The sequence below is a fragment of the Rhopilema esculentum genome, chromosome 9 (genome assembly GCF_057945365.1).
Source record: "Rhopilema esculentum isolate cy_ngs chromosome 9, ASM5794536v1, whole genome shotgun sequence".
Classification (NCBI taxonomy): Eukaryota; Metazoa; Cnidaria; class Scyphozoa; order Rhizostomeae; family Rhizostomatidae; genus Rhopilema; species Rhopilema esculentum.
This window is the reverse complement of record NC_142823.1, coordinates 7,373,874-7,398,322: the sequence shown is the minus strand read 5'-3', so window position 1 is coordinate 7,398,322 and position 24,449 is coordinate 7,373,874. Positions and strand designations below refer to the sequence as shown.

Genomic DNA, 24,449 nt, shown 5'->3' with positions numbered 1-24,449 from the left:
TTCCTATTTTACTTGCAGGCACATTTTTTACTCTGCTTTCTGCTCACAGGCAAAAAATACCATTTATGAGCCTTGATCAGCATACAGGGTACATATTTACACAAGTGCATGCATCACACTCTGTCTATGCTGTCTAACATTTATATTTACTTTTGTATTTAAGTAGGAACAGTAGTTTAATGTGTGGTTTGGTACATTTCTAAAAGCCAGATGTTATCAACTTCTTATTTCTGGCTCCTCTAACAGAACACTCTGTGTGTATCTATATCACACAAACATATTTAAAGGTATCTCAAAACTTTCCTAATCAAACGTCTGATTGTCATCCATAAAAGATTGAACATAAATATCATATTTGTAGAACCAAAATCAAATGTGTTGGAAACAAAATTTGCTTACTGTGTGATCTTAACATGCCTTTAAAAACTATATATATAAACAATTTTTTTTTAAATCCTAAATATCTTTCTTTGCTTTTTCATTGGGCATTCCATGATTTGTATTTTAAAGGTAGAGCAAAAAGATCCCCTTATTGCATCAACCAAAGATGCCTTGATAATTTCTTTATTTGTCATATTTAAAAAACTCCCAAAAATCATTCACCATTGACAAGTTGTCAAGAATCGAAATGACAAAAAAATGAATTACCTAGAAATGTTCCTAAACTTTGCTAATAGTCCCTAAAGTGCATGCTACAATTTTAATCAATCAAGTATACATCTATTCTGTAGAGCATTGCTTCTCAATCTTCTTTACCACAAAAACCTATTATCTATTATTTCAAGCTTTTATGAAAAAGACAGTGTGAGATCAATAAATGTCACAAGATAACAAGAACTGAATACGTTGCAAAATGTGGGAACTAAACTGAAAAATTGAAAGTTGCTGTCACCAAAGACACATGAAAAATGTTGGTGGCTTAAAACATGTAAGAATGCCAAAAAACGAATGAAAGAGAAATTAAATACTCCTAATGCCTTAAAACACTTTAATCGTCCATTTGGGTTTATTGTGTTGACATCAGTGCTTTGTATTAATCATTAATAATTAGTCAATTTTTATCTTTGATTTGCCTTCACTTCTATTGTTGTTTTGCACCCTCTTTTTATTGTTGTTTTGCATCCCCTTTTTATTGTTGTTTTGCCCCCATTTTTATCATTGTTTTGTTGAGTCCATCAACTATTGCTCTCAAGCACATTAAACATCAAACTGATTATACTATGATTAATAGTCAACAAGTAGAAATACTTGATGAGAGACATAGAAGCAAGTAACTGACCTTGCATACCAGAGACACTTTCATCAACTGAAACAGCTCCACTGTAATGACTAGAAATCAAGAAAAAAAGAAGAATTCTGGTTAAAGATTGAAAAAATAACAGCATTTTTGAAAACCACTATCACAGCAGCGTTTTTAAATTCTGAAGAAGCAATCAATTTACATCATTTTCCACAAGCAATGCAATGCTATTTAAACAAAACAAAGTACTGTATTGTCTGGTGTATATGTCGAGCTTTTGGACCTGAAATTTTGGGTCAAAAATTAGAAATCAACCTATACACAGGGTATCATTTAAAAACAATTTTAAAAATCAGCATTTCCAAATTTTCCATTCTGTTATGGTAATGTAATTGCTTCGAAATGAATCGAAGAGCAGCTCACAGATTCTGACAACAAGCTTTCATCAGATGTAGAGGATGACGAAAACACTTTTGATATGTTTAGGTAGTTTCATTTAGTTTTTGAACCTAGCTTCTTCAACCAAAAATAGAATCGAATTATACACCGAGTACATCATTTTCATCAATATTAAGCTAAAATTGGTACCTCGACTTATACACCAGGTCAACTTGTACACCAGACAATACAGTACAATCAAGATCAGCACTGTATAATCATGAACCCACAAAAGCAAAGAGCCTAACAACATTATAATAATTTTCCCCCATCAAAGACTATAGTTGCAACACACCAATATCATTGCTTAACAAGACAAACCGGAAGATCTGGGATAAATAATTGACCTTCAAAAATCTTAGCAAAATCAAACTTAAAAAACCAGACATATGACACTTCCAAATTGACAAAATAAAATGTGCAATTGATATGACAATAGATTAATCTGTCTGTGTAATATGTTTATGTTGCTAATTGAATTCAAATTAATACAAACACACCTTGTCTTGGCTTTTGAGGAGTTTCTTGTAAAATGATCTTTTCTAGGAATTGCATCCCTTGAATTATACATAAATTCATTGATACTGCTATTGAATTTTCTCTTTTTGGAAGGCTGGCTATGAGGCTTCGAGCTTTTGCCATTCACAATTACCTAAAACATATAAAAATGAAATCATTGTTTTACATTCTATTTACGTGCTTGAACTGTTTTACTATAATGGTCTAAAATTAGAATTCAATTTTCAATAAAACATAAAAAAAGTCAATGAAAGAGCTAAATAAAATAATGATATACAAAAGCTTAACAATTTGATGAAAATTTTAAGAAATTCTCATAGTTATATATAATTGAAAAAAAGAAAGTGCAGATTTAACTTGTCGTTTCCCTGACATGTTTGTTACAATTAACAAAATCATCATCATATTAAATTATATATATGATAAAAGAGGATTTATAAAACAAATACCAACAAAAAGGAAAGTTTATAGATCAAATAATAAAATAAATATAATAAAAACATAGCAATCTTGGACTACATTCTCCCTGTAAAATAATTGAGAAAGTCACTCAATGTTCCAAGTCTTGCTTGTGAGCTGGAGCAAGTATACTTAAATTTTAAAAAAAAAATTGAAAATGTATGTAATATCTGAATTATTTTCACTAATACTTATTTCTAATACTTATACTAACACTAATACTAATAGAGTTTTCAGTTGATGATGTCTCAAAAATATACTTTTAGAATTTTTGAATTGGATCCCATAACCTGGGCAGTGAAGAAGGTATAGGAGAGAAGGTGAATGATGGAGAGATGAGGATGTTATGCTGTATGTATGGTGTCACAAGAAGAGTCAAAGTCAGAAATGAGCTCAAAGATGCAAGAAAGGAAAATGAATTTGTGTGGTCATGTGATGAGAAGAGAGGAGGACTATGTTGGAAGAAAGTGATGGAAATGGAAATTCCAGGAAACAGAAGAAAAAGGTGACTAAAAGAAGATATGCAGGAAAAGAACCTCAATGAACACCAAGTTGGAGATAGAGAGCAATGGAAGGGAGAGAAGAAAGGAACATTGATCACATATAAAATGGGAAAAGCTGCATAAGAAGAATAATAAGAAGAACCTGAAAGAACATCATGAAATACCTAAAAGTGTAAAATCAGTCTAATGTGTTTTGAATTGGCTGAGATATGGCCATATGTTCACTGGCTCATCCCCATCAAACCTCTGTAATTTCCTCTCTGTTAATAGCATTATGAACAGAGCAAAAATAACAGTGATTGATTAGCAAACTTCAAATCCTTCATTGGCCATATCTCACCAAATTTTAGACATATTTGACTGATCTTGCATAATTAGTAGTATTTCATGGTGTTCTTTTATGCTATATGGTTAAAATTCAAAAATTCTAAGGAAATAGTTTCTTTGTGACATCACATGTAAGAGCTCTATACTAATAACGGTGGCCAAAAAATTTCCATTGGTCTGTGCAACTATCTGGCCTTTTGACTAAGGGGCAGGATTTGTTTGCTCATCTCAAGGACAATTTGAGTAAAGGAACATCTCGTCATGATTACCTCAAGGATGATTGTTTACAATTTAGCAAATGGAAACACAAGATAGACCAGAACTTGGTCTACTTATCAAATTCATATTAAGAATAAAACTTCAGTAATATGTCTTCAAGTAAGTAGGTGCTGGAAGCTTCTTCAGAGGGTAAGCACAATTTGTGAACTGAGAAAAATTATTCCTAAAAGCAGCAGTCTTATTGTATTGGGTGGCAATGATGCAACCTTCATCTCAATTATATGCCAGACAAAGACAGAATAATGGGAAATCCTTAGCCTATCCTGATATTTATGGCTCTGGAATAACCAATATGGATATTTGTCTGTATGTTCACATATGAATTCTTGAGTCTGTTAAAAAGTTTTGAACACCTAGACTGCAGAGTAAAGCACTTCCACAACAAGATATTGGGTGTGCAAGATCAAAATATCAAGTGTGCAAGTGTGCACTTTGGTAGAAGTGTGTAGTTCAGTTGTGTATATTAGCATGCAAAACTATGCTGGAGCCAAAGGATAATCAACTAAGAAGCAAACATGAACTAAGGTAAGTATAAAGGATATTTATTCTGTTATCAAACCAGTGCAAGATTATGTTTATTTTGGGGAAACTCAATTCTTCACTTGCCCTAAGCAATATGACACACCCATGCCCCGATCTTGAAATGCCAACCGATTATCAGATGTGCAGAAACATCTTAGAAAAATATCTTGGGGTTGGACTTGTCATATTCTGCAGTCTAGCTGTACACCATATGAACAAGCATGAATAACTGGTCCTTATTTATTTTTTAGGTAGACAACCACAAAATCTTGGATGTAAAGGTGTGCATTTATCATTTGTTACATATTTCTGGTTCAACTTTCAACTACAATTTATAAATAATATTTTCAAAGAGAAGTGTGGCAGTCGTCAAATGTTGTTATTGATATCATTTCTGACGTTTTTCTGGTACAAAAAATAAAGCTGCTTTTTTAACTATTACTGAGAAACTTTCATGGCACAGGGTGAGTAAAAGCAAGCAATGTCTCTTTGAAAAGTGGTAGAGGCGAACTGGTATTTGAACCAAATCTATTAGGCCAACGTTGCTTTGATGGAACAGGGAAGTCTACTTCATTTCAAACAAAAAAGATAAGTTTCAGAAGTCCATCGATGCTTACCTTTAGCCAGAATCTTAAAGAAAACCTGTCGACTGGAAAAAGATTCTAAACCTCTTAAAGAATAGCAAAAGTGTTGCAAAGTATATCCTAAACAGTTTGCGGATGTGGCCTACATACATGGCGGCACATTTGAACAAGGACAAATCAACTCACATTATAATCAACATCTTTTCGAGAAACTCGACTTGCTCTTCGTCCATCTTCCCGTTCCTTTCCTCTGAAACTAAACGATTCCTTAAACGAATGTCTGGTGTGCACCATTTTAAGTCCTTTTAACTGTACTTGACTTTGCTCATCTTCTTATCATTAAACCGCCATGTTTTCTTTTGAAAGAGATGTGCGCGCATATTTTCCCGCCATGATGTAGACCCAAGCCTCTCGGAAAGAAGAGTTCCAGAAAATGACGTCATAAAAACAATACCTTTTGTATTTACGAAACAATAAAATACCTTTTGTAGTTGCAAAAAATCAGTAAAGGATATTGGGACTCAATGCAGGTATAGCAAGTGAAATTACAGTGATTTGCCAATAGGTAACTGTTAAAGTCGAGAATAAAGAGGGCCACCTTTTACTTGGGAATTCGAAGATCACGGGTTGCCCTTTATTTGAAAATCTTACTTCATCAACGAAAAAGTTTGGCTTAATGTTTAAAGTGCAAAAGGTCCTTCTCATCGCTATCCACACTACTTTAACCCCATTAGTTTTTTTACTTAAAATGTGAACATAAACTTCATTTAAATAAGAGATTGAATAACCTTCTTCCTGCTTTGAAAATGGTAAAACATGGTGTACCTTTATGAGCAACCATTTATCAAAACCTTAATTTTTTTAATCCTCCTAACTTGCTCCTAACACATTTGTGTCCTTTCGGAATCGGGGGCTGTTCACAGGATACTTGCCTAAAAACCGGGGAATGCCTAAATCATAGGTTTTTAAGGATGGCTTTAGGTTATATCTGGTCTATCATTCTCTTCTTTGCATTAGCTGAACGTCTTCTACTTGATTACGTGACCAGAAAATTTGATTCCAGCAGTAGCCGCGCCATGGGGGGACACGCCCCCTCCCCAGTTTTTGGCAAGAACAGTTTTGTATTTCGTCTAAATTCGATGAAAAAAATGTTAGGGGCTATATTTTGGCAACGTTTTGTGATGCAATCTTATAATATAATTTAATGATGTAATTTTGTGATGTGATGTCTTTGAGACTGCCTTTACGTAACCAAAAGTTAGCCATGGGCGACCTCTTCAGGAAAAATTGACCCTCTATGTTCGTAAAAAGGCGTTTTCTGGTGTAAATAAGGGCATGGCCTAAAAGTTTCTGTTTTGTCTCCCCCCCCCCTCCAGAGCCTAGTGGCTGGCGCCGCCATTAGATTCCAGTTGTAGTTACAATCTCACGACTTGGACTTTTTATAGAAAATTCAGACAAAGGAGAATGGGCAAAAAAATACACGAAACAATCAAGAAGACATGTAAACATCATCCGAGATTTGACAGGACTGAATATAGCAGAAGAAATTAACAATGAAATAGTTTGGGCTGAAATGCAGCAGTTGTTTACTAATATAGAATTTATCTTTGCAATGATGACTATAAAGATCGTTTTTTGCTTGAGTGCAGGTATCCCTGCACGATAATGGAATCTGCGCAGATGAAGAAGAAAATTCGTTACAATTTACTGTCTCGATATTAATCTTGAAAAAAAATTAAGCAGAATCGTCAATTTCAAGACTGGAATGGACAAAACGTACTTTTACTCTAGCTGGCTTTATAATTAGACGAATTAATACAATTATCTTTCACTCAAATACAGTCTAAATTGTGTCCAAAAGAAATGGACTCAACAGAGAGGCTTGTGACAAGTCAGTTTCCACTCCATTGCTTAAGTGTTCCTCCGTATCTTTTGCAAATTCCGTTTTCCTCGTACATGCACTTTAGAAATACACATTTAAACTTCAACTTTTTGAAGAAAATATCCAAAACAAAGGTTGAAGCTGCCGAGCCTGATTTCTCCAAGCACCGGTAAAACCTGTCATCACAGTCACACGACATTATTGTGTAACCGTAGAAATTTGTTATGCCATAGGCTGTGGTATCTTGCAGGATCCTTTTGCTGCAATGATCGTGTTCTCGACAGCATGCATCAGTTCTCCAGAAAAAGCCAAGATCGTAATAGCTCTTCGCTTTGTTGCCTCGTCCACACCAGTTGGTACCTGTTAGACAGAATTCGAGCTAAAGTAGATCTCAAAAAATTGCATTTTGAAAGCTGTAAAATTTTGCTTTGTGCTTTATTTTTGATTCTGTCTAGGAAAGGGAAATTTATCTTTACTAATGAAGTACATGATTTCCATCATCACAAAAGAATTTTTAGGAATTTTTCAAAATAGATAAAAGCTTTATTATTGGTTTTTCTCACTGTATTTGAGCTTTTGACTGCCGTATCATCTCAAGTCTGCAAGTCCCTTTTGCTGTTTAGGCATCTTTAAAATATTAGAAACTTGCATACAAGACGACAAATTTGAATGAATTTAAGCATTAAGAGGTATCTTAAGGTGCTCTTTCAAGATTTTTGAACGACATTCAAAAAATTCTAAATGTAGAGTTTTATGATGTAAGCATTTTAGAGACTTAATTAACGAAATGTCGCTGATGCATTATTTCATTTAGCCTAAAGAATTTGACAATTCCGACAGTTATAATCCAAGTTTCAAATTCCGAGCGGCCGAAGTGGTGTCAGTTTAAATCTTTGAAGGACATCTGCAGCTCCCCCCCCCCCCCACAAAGTTAAACGAATTTTTGATAGCTTAGGGGTTCTTTTTTACGTAACAGACTTCACGAAAAAATAATAATTCATTTTAATGAAATCAAGTGTTATGAAAGGAAAAAATATTTTTCTTACCTGGCAATATTTGCCAATCTTCTGCAAGACAACTGGCAAGAAGACAGGCAAAAAATAAGACAGTAATTGTCATCTTCCTAAATGGTAAAGAAAGTCAGTTACTTCTCTGATTTCTCAAATGTTGAAATAAGGTCACAAAATAAAATCTGCATGTAAACATTCGATGATTTCATCCCACTTGCCAGATAATGGGATAAATTTACTCATATATAAATAAGCCCTTATAATAACCACAATATGTCTGAAATGACGAACAGTACACTTTAAAGTAAAAATTATTTAAATATTAACTTACATCTCTATTGCCATGAGTCCAGCTCTTCAGTGCCTTGACATGAATGGCGTCAACATTTATACTAGCAAAATGTCATAAAAAGAAATTATTTTTTTAAGTGTGAAAAATATGGAGGTTCAGTAATTTGTCTACTAATAAAATATATTTGCTGATGAAATATTACAGGTGTTTTTCACTAAGTATGCAAGAAATATTTCAAATCGTATAATTAAAATGGCATAGCAATACATTACAAAAGTCTTGGCACACGTGCCAGTAGAACCCTTCCTCTTTTTTTCCAAACTTTTTTATTTCATATGATTGTTAGATCTTCAATGCTATTAAATGTTTTGGACGGTTGTATTTTTAATTTTTTGGGTTTATTTTAACAAACACAAGCTAAGGTTTCACCCGTTATATCGCTTTTTCTGTTGAACGATACTAATAAATTCATATATCATTTTGAAACTGTCAATATTCCTCTCTAATAAACCATCCACACCTTTCGATTGGCGTAGATAGGGGAAGGTCAGAGGGAGCGAAAACCCCCCTGAAAAGCTAAACAGTTACTTTGTCGGAAAAATTCTGATCTTGACGGAAACAAAACATGATTGTCTAATTTAAATCAAAGTGTTACATTTGATTTAGGGGTAATCTGTTTCAATAAGGTATGGTACTGAAAAATGCCTTTTGGGAGGAGAAGACCAGAAAATCTTTGTGAGCCTTGACACTTGACTTTGTGAGACATGACACGAGAAAAAATGATAAACTATATCTCCTGTTTTATTCAAGTTCCAATGCTGTTATGTTATGTTCAAATTTATGAGAAAATTAAAAATGCTTGTTGGATTTTTGTCTGAGATTTTTGCCCCTCCTGTGATTTTTTCTGTCCACTCACTGGACCTTTCTTGGCTTTCAGCTCCGAGCTTTTCATGCTTTGTCAGGCAACTTGTCCTTGGAGTTGTATTTAGGACCAAACTGTTATATACACCAAAAGCGTGTACAGCTCTGCCTCCCGGTGGGTATCAAGTGTAAGCAGCCGTGTCTGAGGGTCTAAAAAACTGACCCTTATCTCTGATATTTGATTCCAATTTGATTCTCCTTCTTTGAAACCAAAGAAAATTTATACCCTTTTTCCTGAAATCAAGTATTTTAGATAATGCCAAACAAAGAAATATTAGAAACTATGTTGAGATTCTCATATCATACACCATTTTTTAATTTTCTATGTCCTAGATATATTAAAAAATTGAACCCCTTTCTCAGCAATATTGAAAACACGGGTGCTTACACTTGATAATAAGAGTGAATCCGCTGGGCTCTGCCTATACAACATTGAGCACAATGTAACAGACCGGTAAAAGTTTTCATTTCATTAAATATAATGTTAAGGCAACAAGTAAATCTTTCATTTTTAATGAGATTTTCTAGCCCTTTAATGAACTCTTACAGGAAGCTTTTCGTCGCAACTGATTGTTATTTCACACGGTAGCACGTCAAATTACCTCATTCACCTACTTTTCTTATTAAGTAAGCTCAACATTTACCAGCTAGTCTCCAAATTTGCAACATTACCAGTTCACATTAGAAGTGCAGGTATCGAGAATCTGCTAATGTTGAGTAAAAGGTGCAGGCCATTTACACCATAGTTCATAGCAATAAAGAACACTTTTGTAGGGATGTGGTAAAAATAAGGCGAAGTTGTGAAATCTATCAATATTTATTACCTTGATCCTTAAAAAAATCATCATGAAGAACATTATTTTTCTTGTATTTTTCAGCTGTAGAAAAAATAAAAAATGTTCAACAAAATGACATTAACAAAATAACTTAGGACCTTAAAGATATTTCAACAGTTTAAAAGGAATTGATCTCCAAGGACTTTTCCATTAACACCCATGAAAACCCACAAAGTTTGTATCAAACATACATTTTTTTGCATTTAGTACCAACACGCAAATGGACCTTCTTAAATGAATGAACGTACAAAAGAGTATGATTTTTAGTTTTAAAAAAGGGAAAAACTTTTTATCCTGATTGATTTTATTTGCACAATAATTAACTTATTTACCCAGCTTTCTATTATTTATTGTCGTATTAACTTATTTTCATTAATTCAGTAAATCACAAAGTCTAACGATTTATATTACCAAATCTTTTTTTGGTCTTTCTACCATATGATGGCATTTTCCCTTCTACTCCAACTCCCATCACTAGAGTTTTATAATAGCTTCTCCCTTCCCAACTTTTCCCAATAAACGATGATCTGTTTTTTTCTGAGTAATGTCAAATTGTATAACCTAAGTTGAGCGGTGTAGGGGCAAATTTAAGCCAAAGATATGTCTTTCTAGGCAGGGCCTACCATATGCCATACCGGGGCTCCAAATTACGCAAAAAAATTAGGCCACGCCCTGGTTTTGCTCCTGTAAACCCCCTCTCTCTGAATTTGAAAGTTAAGACGGGCTTTATACAGAGCTTTGAAGCGTGGTTAGAATGTCCATCTTCCCCGCAAACCTTCAGCCTGGGCTTTCTTTTATACAAAATAGGGGTGATTGCAGTGTTAAAAACTTCACAAAATCCACAGCAAAGTTAGCTATGTGTCAATTAAAAACGAGTGAACTTCTGAGCCCCTCTCTCTCCATATACCTTGTTCAAGCTGTTACCCAAAGCCGTGACATGTTAAAGCCTTCGTTCTATCTTATTTCGTTTTGATGGGCCAACTTTGCTGGTCTGAGTTTAAGATTGTCGAGAAATGTATAAAACATGAAGAACACAAAATTACTTTCACACACTTTAAAATCGATTTTAGGGCTTTTTGGGGTTTTTTTGGGAGAAAGCATGGAATGACGACGCACCATCGTTGAAGAATAAAAAAGGTCAATTTCAAATATAGGCCCCCGCCAGGGTTTTGGTCCAGGGCACTGCCCCAGCTGTACCCACTGATCTAAAAAGGACTGGATCGAACAACCTATTGTTCTCCTACATCAGCAAGAGGAAGCGATCGAATTTCTCCACCTTGATACCTCTCGTGAAAGCTCTTGCGGCCGAGTTTGCATTTAGGTCAGGCTACTTGAGAAAGTCTGCGCTGTACCTAGTTGTACTTTATTTCTTAAGAATGTAATTAGTAAGAGTTCACAAAAAACCGATGTTGGTTATGTTAGCAGTTTAGGCCTGAGTTACACGATGTCGGATTGGTTTTCGCTTCGGATTGCCCACCCCAATCCGAAGAAGTTGCACTTCGCTTTTCCAAATGATTACACGACTTTTGCTCCGCTTTGCTTCGCTGTAACACGATGTCGGATTGCTATGTTTCAATGTATGGACGCAGTTCATAACACAACAAATTAAAACTATTTCTGGACATACGAAAGTTTAGTCGCCACTCTTCATCAGCCGCTGCAGCGACCGGGCTTAAGCCAGAAGCGACGCTGGGCCTTGATTTTTCTCCTTTTCCTGATGCGATAGCTACAAGCAGCCATTTGTTTCATTAACAATGTTCTTCGTGCTAGATAGTTGTGAGTAATGAACTCAAATAACATGCTTTTCTGCTGCAATAAAGTGGTAAAACCCGTAAGCATGCCAAGAAAAATTGTGATTAACAATTTGATGTCAGCCATGTTTATGCTAGGTATTTCCTTCTTCAAAGAACGCGCACATTTTGCACATAACAGAGGCAACGTGATCTGGTACACACTCCCTAGATGATTTTTTTCTTCCTACACACTCCCACGCCAATATGCCTTCCTTTTCTTTTTCCTTCGGCTTGGCTGTCCTCACCCGGGGCACCAATGCAATGTAAAACCACTTAAAAGGAGGTTTTACCAACGTGAGTTCGTTGTAGGCAGAAATGCTCAAAAATACGGCAACGGCGGATAAAATTAAAATCCTTCTTTTTACGGCAATGATTCGACTAACGACTGAAAACAACAAGTTCGACAAATAACGACACGGCTTTAACAGGCACGACAAAACTAACGACAGAGCTTCTAGCAGTACGGCAAAAGTTTCGACAGGAGTAAACCTAACTTATGAAACAACCCTTTACTTAACCTTAGTAGAACCTAGAAATAATAATTACGTAATGCAAAAAACATTTACAGACGCTGATGCAGTCACAGCACAATGATCCTATTGTCACGTGATACTGTCTGTAAGGGAACCCTGCGTCGTAACTTCATTGGTCGTGACACACAAGTAGACGTTACCTAGCGAGGCCATAAATATTCAAAAACAGGAAGAAGCATACAAATTTAAATAAATCTATTTTACGTAAGCAACTTAATGTATCGTAAATAGCATAATTGGAATTGAATAAGCCGTAATCAAATTATCTGAGTAATCAGAAGTCTTTAGCTTGTTTGCAACAAAACGTCATACAATGTTCTTTGTAAGGCGATTCATTTTCCTGTCACATTACGTTTATTTTCTTATAATTTATATTGTAAGTGGATTTTGCCTCCGGTTAAGCGGCAGGCACACATCCTTCCCCCATACTTGTGACAGGTGAAATGTACTCAAAAAATGATCAGATTTATTGCAACATACAAAATGAATCCGCATTAATGCAACCATACATAGAAAATGGATACTAAATATGATGTAAGGAATTGAAAGGAATTTTGGAATTTTTAGACTCTATCTACTTCAAAGTGAATGTCAGTCTCTTTTGAGTTTGTATCATTTTCAAAGTTTTGGTCTCCATGATCATCTAAAGCCCATTTGAATAACTGTTCTAATTTTACAGACAACATTGAAAGCTACAAAATTTCAACTTCGAGTCATCTTCACGCAATCGGCCGAAGGTGTGGGCACGTTCTTCACTGCCTTAGCAAATTTGATATGCAGCGTTAATTAGGTTTATCTCATCAGTGACACTGCTCGATAAGCATAGCTTCTCAGTGTCCTAAAAACTACCTTCGGATGCTAGGTAGCAACAAATACAAATACAAAAATACAAAATACAAATCAGTTTTGACTTTGCGGATCGAAAGAATCATACAGTGGTTAAGTAGTCCTTGGGTCATTGATGAACGAAAAAAGCTTTTGAATCTCCTTAGACTTGATGCTGACCTTTCACTAGTGGGTTTGTTGCTGAAGACAAACTAAGAAAATGTTTCTCGCCAAACAGATAGCCTCCTTTGCAGTTGATATTGTTTATCATAGGAGGCTGTCTGTGATAAACAATATCGTCATGACAGTCATGAAAATTTAAAATCATGATCATCTAAAAATTTAAGGAAATTTCAGTGAATGGTCCTCCAACAACGCCTAAATTTAGGTTATTTTACTTAGTTTCTCAAGACAAAATATCTGGCAGTGAAAAATTCAAACAATGAATTTTCCTAAAAGGGCACTTTTTAAACTTTTTGCAATAAAGGGGGCCGGTGCTTCCGTTGCCCCCTGGTTCAGGCGGCCCTTGAATCTAACTTACTAGGTATATTCATATGTGCAGTAGTTAGTTATTCATATCTTCAGTACTGTATGTAACGTAGGGAACTGATTGCTATGAAAATCGAATATATTGTCAATATATTCAGTGAGGCACCAAGAGCATTTGAAGGACAGTTTCCAATAGTTCCATGTCAATTTCTAAACGGCACAAAAACATGACGGACAAATCGCCGTGATTTAGGGCGAATTTATCAAGGCTAAATTCGTTTCTACGATTAATCTACTTCTATCGATGCCTATTCTTATGCATTTTCCCCCGATTACAATGTCAATATCTTGAATGTCTTCATACGTGTATGCAGTGAAAGCCTTTTTCGAAAAATTTTGCACGAGAAGGGATGAAAGGGAGGCGACATCAAAACGCTACGAATAAAGGACCATGACGCAAAATCAATTATCAATGAAAGGCGTCCTAATCGGCTGAACCAACTATTGAGTTAGTCATACTACCAATTACCGTGCAAAATTATGACACAATGCCGGAGAGAATATGCATTAAGCTTCTTATGATGAGCTATAGCAGGCCAATAGATCAGAAGCCCAGCAAACACGCATGTATACATAAAAGTACAGCAGATGATTAGAGCTCAGATCAGATTAGACTGCCAAGGTGTAGGAGAGGTAGGTAACACAAAAGAGCAGCACAGAAGTAGGAGAACCAACAGGTAGGTAATGTTTCTCTTCCGGGAAAACCTATTCTGATTTAGCTGCTACAACAGAACATAAAGGCGAAAATCTTCCTATTTTAGAGCCCTACTTTTGGATTCCTGTTTAGATTGTATTTGTATTTTTTTGTATTTGTTGCTACCTAGCATCCGAAGGTAGTTTTTAGGACACTGAGAAGCTATGCTTATCGAGCAATGTCCTGGTCCTTCCTCTCGATGTGACCACACCTCGTGATTCCTACGCCTGGAATTACAGAGAGCTGGTGACTCTCCCCACTCTGGGTGAAAGTTTGGTCATGCCAGGGACTCGAACCACGGTCCCTTGGGTCTGTAGTCAGCGCCTCTAACAACTGAGCCATCCTCGCACCCTAAGCCATCCTAGATTCTTTTGATTCCGGTTGTAGATTCCTACTTGTAATTTTGGCCATTTACTGCTTTTTTTTACTTGAATTCGTCCTAATGTGCACCCGTCTGATATTTGAAACTCCTGCCTGAACCATGAACAAGAAGGCCAAGAAGCCATAGCTGATTAGTTATTGGTACAATACTCGTCCGGACGGCTTGACCTCGATCCCTACGCGCGATACACACTTTTTTCTATAAGGAATCAAACTTTAAGGAACCAGTTGCGGCGCCAAGGGGTGGTATGGGGGATAATTATCCTCCCCCCACTTTTTCTCAAGACGTTTTCAAATTGAAATTTTCATCGAAAAATTGTCTCAGAAAAATTAGTCACAACCTGTAAATCTGAACGTTGTCTTTGTTGACTGTCTCTCACTATCATTATGAACTTTCTAATATGGTCGGATCTTGAACTCTTTACTAAAATTTGGGGGCCCAGCCCCCTGGGAAATAAAGAAGTTGGCTATCAATTTTTAGACTAATTTTTCATATTCTTGGTTTCACGGATGAAAATCATCTCAAGAGATTCAATCAAGGACAAAAAGCAACGACACTGAAAAATGTAAAAGAAATCACCTTAGAACCCTCAGCTAGGCCTCTTTCTACCCTGTGCCGTTGGCAGCCGCCGTTAGCAGTTGCAATTATTTTTTGACCCCCCCCCCCTCCTCTGGAAAAAATATAAGTCTGTGCCTATGCTAGTTAAAGAATCCTTTGCTTATTTAGGCCATTCCCTACCAGTAGTCAGCAGTGGCCGGTCGCTGCTTTAGACGCTAGACGTCTTTACGAATAAAAAGTCCATCCCGAAGAGTTTCAATTTACCTCTTCACAAGGCTGCAAAACTTCTCTGGGTACAAGGGCCATAAAAATACCAGGGTGGAAATGAAAGTGGGTTTCGGGTGCACATACTTTCATTCATGAGCGTACGGCGGAATTTTTATAAGGGGGGCGGTAGAATTTTTGCCCGAGTACAGAGACATGCATATATTTATGAGCCTGTTGGTGAAAAGAAACCTGACATAGAAATATTTACATTACGAGTTTTTAGGCATTCTTGGTCGATTTGATAATGCAACGATATTGACTCGTAGCTTTTAGTCTTTGGGTTATTTGAAGAATCCACGAATGTTCAACCAAATTGTCTAAAGTAAATCCCATCACTTTCCAGTGTGATTCCTGCCCGACTATTTGCGGAGAATTTTCGAAAAATTGCCCGACTGACATGGTTTTTCGAAAACTGTGGCCCGTACGCTTATGCTTTTATTTCTCCTGTATCGAGGGTTTCCCGGCAATTTATGACAGGCACGTCGAGAACAGGGAGCTCGGTTAATTATCATTAATTGTCAAATGGTAGTATATTTCCTTGATAGAATTATTCCAAATAAATTTATTCCTCACACTCTCATTTAAATTACTATAGCACTGTCCAGCAAAAATGGCGCTGAAGCTGCAGCTATTAGTGGTCATCTTCTCAGCGTTGGTTATTGAAAATCTTGGAAATGCTCTCGCGGCCAAAAAGAAGTCGTCGATATTGATATACAAAGGTTACAACTGCTTGCTTTACTTTCAATTTGTAGATTTTTCGATTACTTTTTGCTCAATTTTAAGGCAAACTATTGAAATTTTAGCCTCGATTTATGAGTAGGGTGGATGTTATATAAATTTTGCCACCAAAAGAATGTAAAATCTAGGATTTGCCATTCCGGGCAATAGAATCTCTTGACAAAAGCTTTTAAAAAGCTGTTTTTGAGATTTAAAAATTACGGAAGATGTTGAAGAATCAAATCCACACAATGTCAGATATTTTTTAAAATATGTAAATTTACTAATACTTCAATTCGAGCAATGATTATTTGCCCGTAAATACCGTATCTAGATGTAAGTAAACATAGGCCCGTGGCAACTTTTTCACCCTAATTCTCGTCCCAGTCTCTTAATATAAATTATGCGCGCGGGTCGAAAAGATGTATTGTTGATTGGCAAATGGTTTTACTTTATTCATCTTTGTATCTTCTTTAACTTCAAGTTAAAAACCCAATTTTAAAAATTGGCGTTTCCATAATTTGCCAGCAACCTGAAGGGTGGGGCACCAAAATCAAATTAGTGTCTAACACCCTAAATCATTGTTGGTGAAATCTGTCCCTGAACTTAGTTTGGAATAATCAGAAAAACAGAGCTTTGAAACATCGCATTTAATTAATTTAGTGCAATAAATATTCTTAAGCAAACCTTTTGATGTGTATCTGTTTTATAGGGACAAAATGGTGTGGTCATAACGATATCGCAAAATCTTATAATGACTTGGGAAAATACAGAAAAACGGACATGTGCTGCCGAACGCACGATAAGCATTGCAGTTTACGTATTAAGGCCTTTCAAAAGAAATATGGTTTGATCAATTGGTCGATCAAAACAGCATCTGACTGCAATTGCGATATTGCGTTTAAGAAATGCCTCGACAAGGCAAGTACCTTGCATGCTAGATAGCAATTTATTTTATACTTTAGATTTCTTTGCGTTTAATTAGTTGGTGTCAACTAGTTCAATTTACTATATCAAAGACCTAGAGAATGTAGCAACTTTAACAGGTTATTGTTGATACTATTTCATCTTAAGGAGTGCATCGTAAGTGGCTTTGCTATTGTTGGGTGTGTCCTGCAAACCCCTTAGAGACTCAATGCTAACAATGAGCCATTGCGATACGCATGTATCCCATAATGCATTTTTAGACAGTCTGAAATCAGTTTTGGTTAATCCGTAAAAGTTTCCTGCTATTGTTTTAATCGTCACCTGAACAATTTGGCACGCTCGCAAAGGCTTATTGTTAGCAATGATTCTCCAAGAAACAAAGTCATAAAATTCTATTCTCAGAACTTTTGATCCTTGTTTTTGAAACCTGAAAAAATATTGTGACATACCATTAAATATACATATGCTTGATCTATTATGTATCTATCTTTAACTTCCATTATTCTTGGTCCACCGGCGGCCGGTTTTTCTGGTTGGGTGAAGAAAGACAAGCATTATGTCATTTATCAAAATAAGATTTATATGACTTCCTGTATTCGTTTAAGATACAGTAAGATTAATGACCTTGAAAAAAGCAAACATTTTACAACATACTCAAAGCTTATTCATCTGACACTCCTCAGAGTATAAAACCGTCAATTGTACTCAATACCAAGTATAGTTTTTGCCTTTGCCTTACCGATTTTTTGATTTTTTACTAGTTTTAAAAGGTCGACAAATACTTTTCCCCTGATACACCCACGAGAGCACAATACCTCTGTTCACGATTGATCACTTTGTAAGCTTCCTTGATTCTTGTTGTATTTTTATCACTTCAATTTCAGGTGAACAACCGCCCATCAAATGGCGTTTACCGTATCTACTTCGATATCTTAAAACCTCGATGCGTTCGTGTCAAGATTGTGAAGAAGAAGATCTGTTTACGACGTAGATGGTTTCGTTGCGTCAAGTCAAAAGTTGTCAAAGTGAAAAGGGCCTATTTCGTCCATCTTGACGATGCTATTGAAGGAGTGTGATCGTGCGAAAGCAACTTTGACGCTTTTTAACCTCAAAATCTGATGCTTTAAAATGCTTTTTATGTATCTTTTTATCTATATCTATGCTTGGCACTCATAAAAATGTTTAGTGGTTTTTCTCTTTCTTCAATCATTTTTCTTTTATAAAAAGTGTAGCCGCAATTGCTTGGTGATTGCAATAGCCATGAAGCTTACTACTCCAGCCTTCCTGTTCCACTGAGTAAAGTGTGTATAGCTCGGTTCATCTAGACTAATGCAACAGACCGGTATGATAATAATCATCATAACAAGCAGCGTGAATGAACAAGCTGAAAAATATAGATGTTTTCTTTTTGAAGATAAAGTTCAGAAACAAAGCAAAACGGCGACGAGAATCTAATGTAATAAGATAAACTTTTAAAATGAATTGAATAAAATGCATACTATTAGTAAACAAACTAAATGTATGCATTTTATTTAGTTTATTTTAAAAGTTTATCTTATTAGTAGTTTATCTTATTAGAAAATCTTCTTCGAATTATAAAATATCTGTAATTTTAGATGTACATTTAACGTGCTCGCATGCTTGCTTATTCTAATCACTCCTTTTAACCCCTGTGTTCATTACATACAATGCCTGCCAAAATTACTTGAAACACCCACCAATTAACGCTGCATTTTATATCTTTCATTCCTTTCTTGAAAAAAAATTGCTACTTCCGCCCCCTTCCCCCTCAAACAATGTTGATGATTTAGAGAAATATCATAAAAGAAGCGCAAAAGAAAGTGCTTCCTAAAATCCTAACCCGTTTGATAGTAAACCAACATTGTTCTGTAGGGGAGAGGGGGATGATTGGTTTTGACCTTGGAAATTGATGTCAGTGTTCCAAGACTTTTGGAAGACATTGTTCCAAAACATTGCACGTCGTTACTACAGCCAGTTATGATTTAAAGGAGCTACATAGTTTTGATGTTTGTTTGCTTTTCTAATCTTGGAACAGTTCTGACCCTTTTAGGAAAAGGAATTACGTCTAAGGCTTTCCTGTTGCAAAATCTACTCCAAAGAATAGAATTTAAGGCTTTTTTCATCTTTATCCTATGAAGACAAGCAGGAGGCAGTAGTCATCCTTAAAAGCTGGCTTAATCCAATATAAATGTTTTGTTTGTGGCTATACTCTTTGACAGTCTAAATGACATTGCTATGATACCATTCGAAAGAAGCAACAATAAGAAACCAAACTCGGGATTTGTACTCAAGTTTCTCGCTTTTGTATTGATTTTAGTGCTTAATGTCACAATCATGGTGAAAATTACGGGGATGTGACTGTCAGTACAAATTATGAACACCTGATACCTGTCCTGGAATAAGATTCTGAAGTATGACAGCCGAAAACATGGAAGCTTTATTCGGCATAACTGTGCCGGAAAAAAATAAGAGAAAAGACACATTTCTATTCCCAAAGCTACAGTCGAAAACGAAACATTGTTGGCAGGAACATTGCTAGTCTGCTGTAAAATCACTTAAAAGATGACTTATTAACAAGCACGCCGGAGCCGTGGGGAGGGCTACAGCCCCCCAACTATGATATTCAGGGAGTGACATCAAATATGATGGGGGAAAAGAACCATGAAAGTTTGCTATTTTTTCTAGAACCCCCTTACTCCAAAATGTGCTCCGGCGTCTCTGTGTAGACGCGAGTTCGCAGATCGCTCGCAGCAACGCACACGATAAAAATGGCAAAAACTGGTCTCAAATCGTGTAATGTCCCATGCTGCTCCTAATTTCATCATTTCACGGCAAACTAACGGCTAACGAAGACAATCTAACGGTAAACACAACAAGACTACTCTAAAGTATGAAACAAGCCTATTTTACACAATTTACAAGCACCTATAATAAAAATTACGTAAAACACTTGAAAATCATGATGCAATCGTCATAGTATGCTCTGCAGGCTCTGCAAAGAATGGGAACCCTTTGTTCTAACCAGGGGTGGACTGGCCGGTCGGGCTACCGCCTCCCACAATTATTGCAATTTTTCTTCATTTTACTCTGAACTGGCTTTGTATTGTATGGTAGGGGCCTTCTTCTTCTCTCTCGATAAAAATATCACTTTGAGGTATCTTAGTACTGAAAAAGACATTTTCCAAAATTTGAGGCCCCACGTAAGCACGCAGTATTGTGGGCTCAGGGCTCGCTGTTCCTAATGCAATAAGACGGTACTTAATGGGAGTTCCAAAATCGCAAAAGATTCTCTTCGGGCCGTCAGTTTCAATTTTTGCAAGGACATGACAGATTTTTGACTCACTTCCTAGAAAGGTAAGTTACTTTATTGCCAACCAGATAGATTTGACAATATACATCAAAACAGCGGATGGCTCAGCCCCCCTCCTTGTTTGTTCTTCGGTCGGACAAGAATCGTGTAACGTGTAATAGGGTTATTTGCCATCCGTAATGAGGTTTTTGTTTATGATATGGAATTTTTTTGAAGAAAATATTTGATGACAAAGAATTTGATGGGCTGAATCAGGGGCGAAAATACCAGGAGGGTGTGGGGGGGGTGTGACACCCCCCCAATCTTAAAAATAACCGATTTCGCAGGGCAATCAAAGATTTCGCAGGGCGCCAAGAAGAGCTTTATTGCCACGCAGAAACGCCACGTCTGATGTTCGTAAAGGGCCGTTTACGAATTTTGAAATGGAAATGTTATATTTGTAATAAACCTCCCTTCCTGACATTGCATTTTAGAGAACGGAACAGGTATGTCAGGAAGAGCTCCGTTATTAGCAAAGCGAAAGCATTCCTTACCGAAAGTCATAGCCAATGGATGCAATGATTCATGCATAAGTTTATGAGGGCAAGGTTGAGTCCATATAAATTAATTTAAGTTGTAAATTATTTTCATGACAGGTACGGCGCCACTGAGGGTAATAGAAAGCTAAAGGCCCCCACTTTAGTCAAGATAAGAATTTTTTTATCATTTTTTCTAGAACTTTTTAACAGTGTATGAAATAAAAAAAGAATAAACGTTTAAGATGCCGATTTTGTTTGATCAAATTGCTAACTTATTCACGTATATTTTTCATTATTTTTCTTTTATTTGCATTAATTCGGTAAATCACTTTCTGTATCATTGCAATGTTTTAATTTTGGATGTGTAAACATGGCCTTCTTGAGACAAGAAACTGCACATTTCTCTTCAGGATATAGAATTCTCCCAATCAAAACAAGATTGCTCTGTCATTCACAACTATGTGCAATCTGAAGCGAAAGATTACCGTTTCTTTCCTTCCCCAACGTCTATCGCTAGCGTTTTGGCATGACATCCCCCTCCCTATTTTTCCAATAAACAATAATCAGTTTTTTAGCAGTATAGTATTTTGCTAAATTTTAGTCTGGGAGATGCTTTTTAGCCCTTTTACAAGGTATAATTTCAAAAATTTTCTTCACGTCGGACCCAACCATGGTGGGTCCTCCTACCTCACTAAACTTGATATGCCATGAAATACAAGCTTTATTACAAAGGAAAATCAAATTTGACATTTAATTTACGCTCACCTAAAAAAGTAGATATTTCATAGGCAATGAAGTTTCAAGTTTGTTTTTATTGCTTAGAAGTTTGTTATTGGTAAAGACAAATTTACACTTGTAAAGCTTTCACTAGTAACCTATAGACAAACCTTTGCTACGAGGTCTGCAGGGCACCACTCATTTTCGCAGGGCAGAAACCCTTTTCACCTCCCCCCCCAAACCTATTGGCCAAGTTACGCCACTGGGCTGAATGCAATTAAAATGACTATTGAAGGCCTCACTCAGCTTTTGCCCCGGAAAAAAATTCAGCAAGATTTCATTCAACCGTGCATTGAAATTCGAGAAATAAATGACCAAGATCACAGAGATCTTAGAATTGGTATTCGAGGAATTCTACCAGGCGAGACAATGGCACGCCTTCTCGCAGCAAACCCTAATTCTTCCGATGTAGAGAGGCTAATTCCCATCTGCCAAATCATAGTAAGAGGTTGGCAAAGCAGCTTATCTCCAAAATCACTTAACAAATATATAAATATCGCTTAACAAATATATAAGTTTCGAGTTCCGTGAACAGCTACAAAGATGTGGTTTCAAAAAACCAAAAACACTAGTCTGGGAAACAAGATTGATTAAAGAGGATTTTCGAAGGAGAAAGGAAAGAAAAATAACTTTGACGGAGATCAAAACAAGCCATGTCAAAGGGTTTCCTTTCGATAACTATTTGCTCACAAGTTAAGACATCACTATATGTTTCTAATTTTCTTATTAACCCAATCCATATATTGAAAAGAATCAGCTTCTTATACTTCTTTTATTTAAGATTTTACCCAATTTAAACATTCTATTTGCACTATAGTGGCAGTTTCTACATTTGCCACGCCCCTTTTGTCAATCGTAGCAAAGTACCACGCCCAAATGTTATAAAGAAATGTGGATCTGTGAAAATTTCTTATTTTAGGCCCTGCAAGAAACACAACTGTTGAGGTGTCGATTACCCGTGCATAGACCAAACTTTCCTTTCTGGAAATCTAATTCGATTTGGCCTAACACAGTTGGGCCTGCTTTTTGCACCTCTTCTTTACATTTAGTTCTCCAGTAATTAAATAAAAGCTAAACAATCTCTATAACTAAGGAAATAAAGAGGCATTGTGATTTACATATCATTTGTGCCTAGCCCACCAGTCCAATGCATCTCTTCCATCGAACCCTGTTTCCCACCCGGAACTTAATTGATAGACAGCCTCGATTTCATAAAACAAATAAGAGGTTCCTAAATAACCGGAGGAAAAGTAATCTGCTTTTTCAAAAAAACCTATGACGAGACACTGGGATGGTCTTTCTAGCAAAACAAGAGAAGAATATAAAAGATCTGTGCGTCTAGATGTAGCCAAGTTGACTTTTTGTTGGGTGTATAATCAGCAAGACAATCTGGTGGAAAGGCACACACAAACAATTAATTACTACACATGATAACATAACATTCAAATTATAGTGTCTAGATATAGAACTTAACAGGTTACTGCACTCGCTGAAATATTTTTAATCACAGTAGATAGGCTCTATGAGATCACAGTAGGTACAATAATACGTTTTATGACTGCTATTTTCTTGGAAGATAATGCTTTTAGCTAGTGTATCACTGTCATTTCAAAATGCACAGGCCAAGCATGGTCATGCTCTTGCGACCATGGCCCCTGAGTCTTGTTGCCTAGCTTGTTTCTTGCACATGCACATGCATCAGATTTGAATATTTTCTAAATTCACACCAACATCTAATATTTTGGAAACAAAATCAAAACAATTTATTTGTTTTATCCTCAAAATTTCACATCAATGTTCTTTTTGGTCTGCAGGTTTGGGATTCAACTTAAACTTGATTTCTACTAGATGAATTCTTTCGCGCTCAGCTGTATAGTTAGGCTTAGCTGTATAGGTATTAACTTCCTTGTTAGGCTCAAGCAAACCACAGGACTGAAGTCTTGTCTGTAGTGCTAGCATTATCTTCTGTTTACACTGAAGTTAGCAAAGAACTGGCAATTTAGGCAGCCTTTCCACTAGCCTGGGTTAAAACATATCCGGGTTAAAAGTTATCCGTTTCTGCGTCGCGTTCCCACTAACCCACTTGAAAAACGGATAAGTTTGAAAACGGGTCTCAAAGTGGGTCAGTTTTTACCCGGGTATCTTTTGACTCACCTGCGAGTTAATGGAAACGCCGAACCCGGATAACTTTTGATCCACTTGCAACAACAGCAACGTTTAAAAATTGAGACGGCGCCAAAAATAAAAAAACAAAATCCTGGATGTCGATGTTGCTTCCATTGGCCTACAACGATAGAAATTGAAGGATTTTTGATGCAAATACTGATTTCTCTTACAACTTTTCACCCTGGATACATTTTAACCCAGCTTAGTGGGAAAGATCAAAAACGGATTAAAAACGGGTCGAAGAAAATTCTCTTTTCCATTGACTCACTTTAAAAACGGATAACTTTTAACCTGGGTATGTTTTAACCCAGGCTAGTGGAAAGGCTGCCTTAGGCAGAGTAGACATTCTAGCTTAATAGACAGAGTCTTATTCCAGAAGAAAGCACAAGAAAACCACACATATTTTTAATACATTTGCCAGAAGATTATTCTTACTTTTCTTGTTATGTAAATTTTCTGTTGCTGTTTATCCTTGGTTATTCTTCAAATTACAGTGCTGATATCAAGTCTCCAATAATTATCTCATATCAATTGAAACATATACTTCAATGTCTGCCAACTATCTTTATCCAATATGCTGTTCTGTAAAATTTCTATGGG

At 36.2% G+C, this 24,449-nt stretch overlaps 3 protein-coding genes across 5 annotated transcripts in view; 1 reads left to right on the top strand and 2 right to left on the bottom strand.

Moving 5' to 3' along the window:
- Nucleotides 1-5,271, bottom strand: part of LOC135688980 (ATPase family AAA domain-containing protein 2-like) — a 29,620-nt gene extending 24,349 nt beyond the window's left edge. The window contains exons 1-3 of one of the 2 annotated variants that reach the window (XM_089110371.1): nucleotides 5,058-5,271; nucleotides 2,179-2,330; nucleotides 1,280-1,329 (exon numbers count right to left, since the gene is read on the bottom strand). In XM_089110371.1, coding sequence (XP_088966497.1) covers nucleotides 1,280-1,329; nucleotides 2,179-2,330; nucleotides 5,058-5,165 — 310 coding nt within the window. In that variant the 5' untranslated portion in view covers nucleotides 5,166-5,271. The remainder of the gene's footprint in view (nucleotides 1-1,279; nucleotides 1,330-2,178; nucleotides 2,331-5,057) is intronic. The other variant, XM_089110372.1, reaches the window with a different exon arrangement.
- Nucleotides 5,272-5,374: 103 nt separating this feature from the next.
- On the bottom strand, nucleotides 5,375-12,028 carry LOC148959575 (phospholipase A2 large subunit-like). Of its 2 annotated transcripts, XM_089110374.1 has the most exons (4): nucleotides 9,801-12,028; nucleotides 8,095-8,155; nucleotides 7,800-7,876; nucleotides 5,375-7,113 (listed from the first exon to the last, which is right to left on the bottom strand). In XM_089110374.1, the coding sequence occupies exons 2-4, from the start codon at nucleotides 8,106-8,108 to the stop codon at nucleotides 6,764-6,766; spliced, it is 441 nt and encodes a 146-aa protein (XP_088966500.1). In that variant the 5' UTR covers nucleotides 8,109-8,155; nucleotides 9,801-12,028; the 3' UTR covers nucleotides 5,375-6,763. The 2 variants fall into 2 exon arrangements, with proteins under 2 accessions (XP_088966500.1, XP_088966499.1); XM_089110373.1 differs by having other exon boundaries at nucleotides 8,095-12,027.
- Nucleotides 12,029-13,620: 1,592 nt separating this feature from the next.
- On the top strand, nucleotides 13,621-18,242 carry LOC135689109 (phospholipase A2 large subunit). Its single transcript, XM_065206229.2, has 4 exons — nucleotides 13,621-14,189; nucleotides 16,009-16,132; nucleotides 16,843-17,051; nucleotides 17,942-18,242. The coding sequence occupies exons 2-4, from the start codon at nucleotides 16,024-16,026 to the stop codon at nucleotides 18,131-18,133; spliced, it is 510 nt and encodes a 169-aa protein (XP_065062301.2). The 5' UTR covers nucleotides 13,621-14,189; nucleotides 16,009-16,023; the 3' UTR covers nucleotides 18,134-18,242.
- The last annotated feature ends 6,207 nt before the right edge of the window (nucleotides 18,243-24,449 follow it).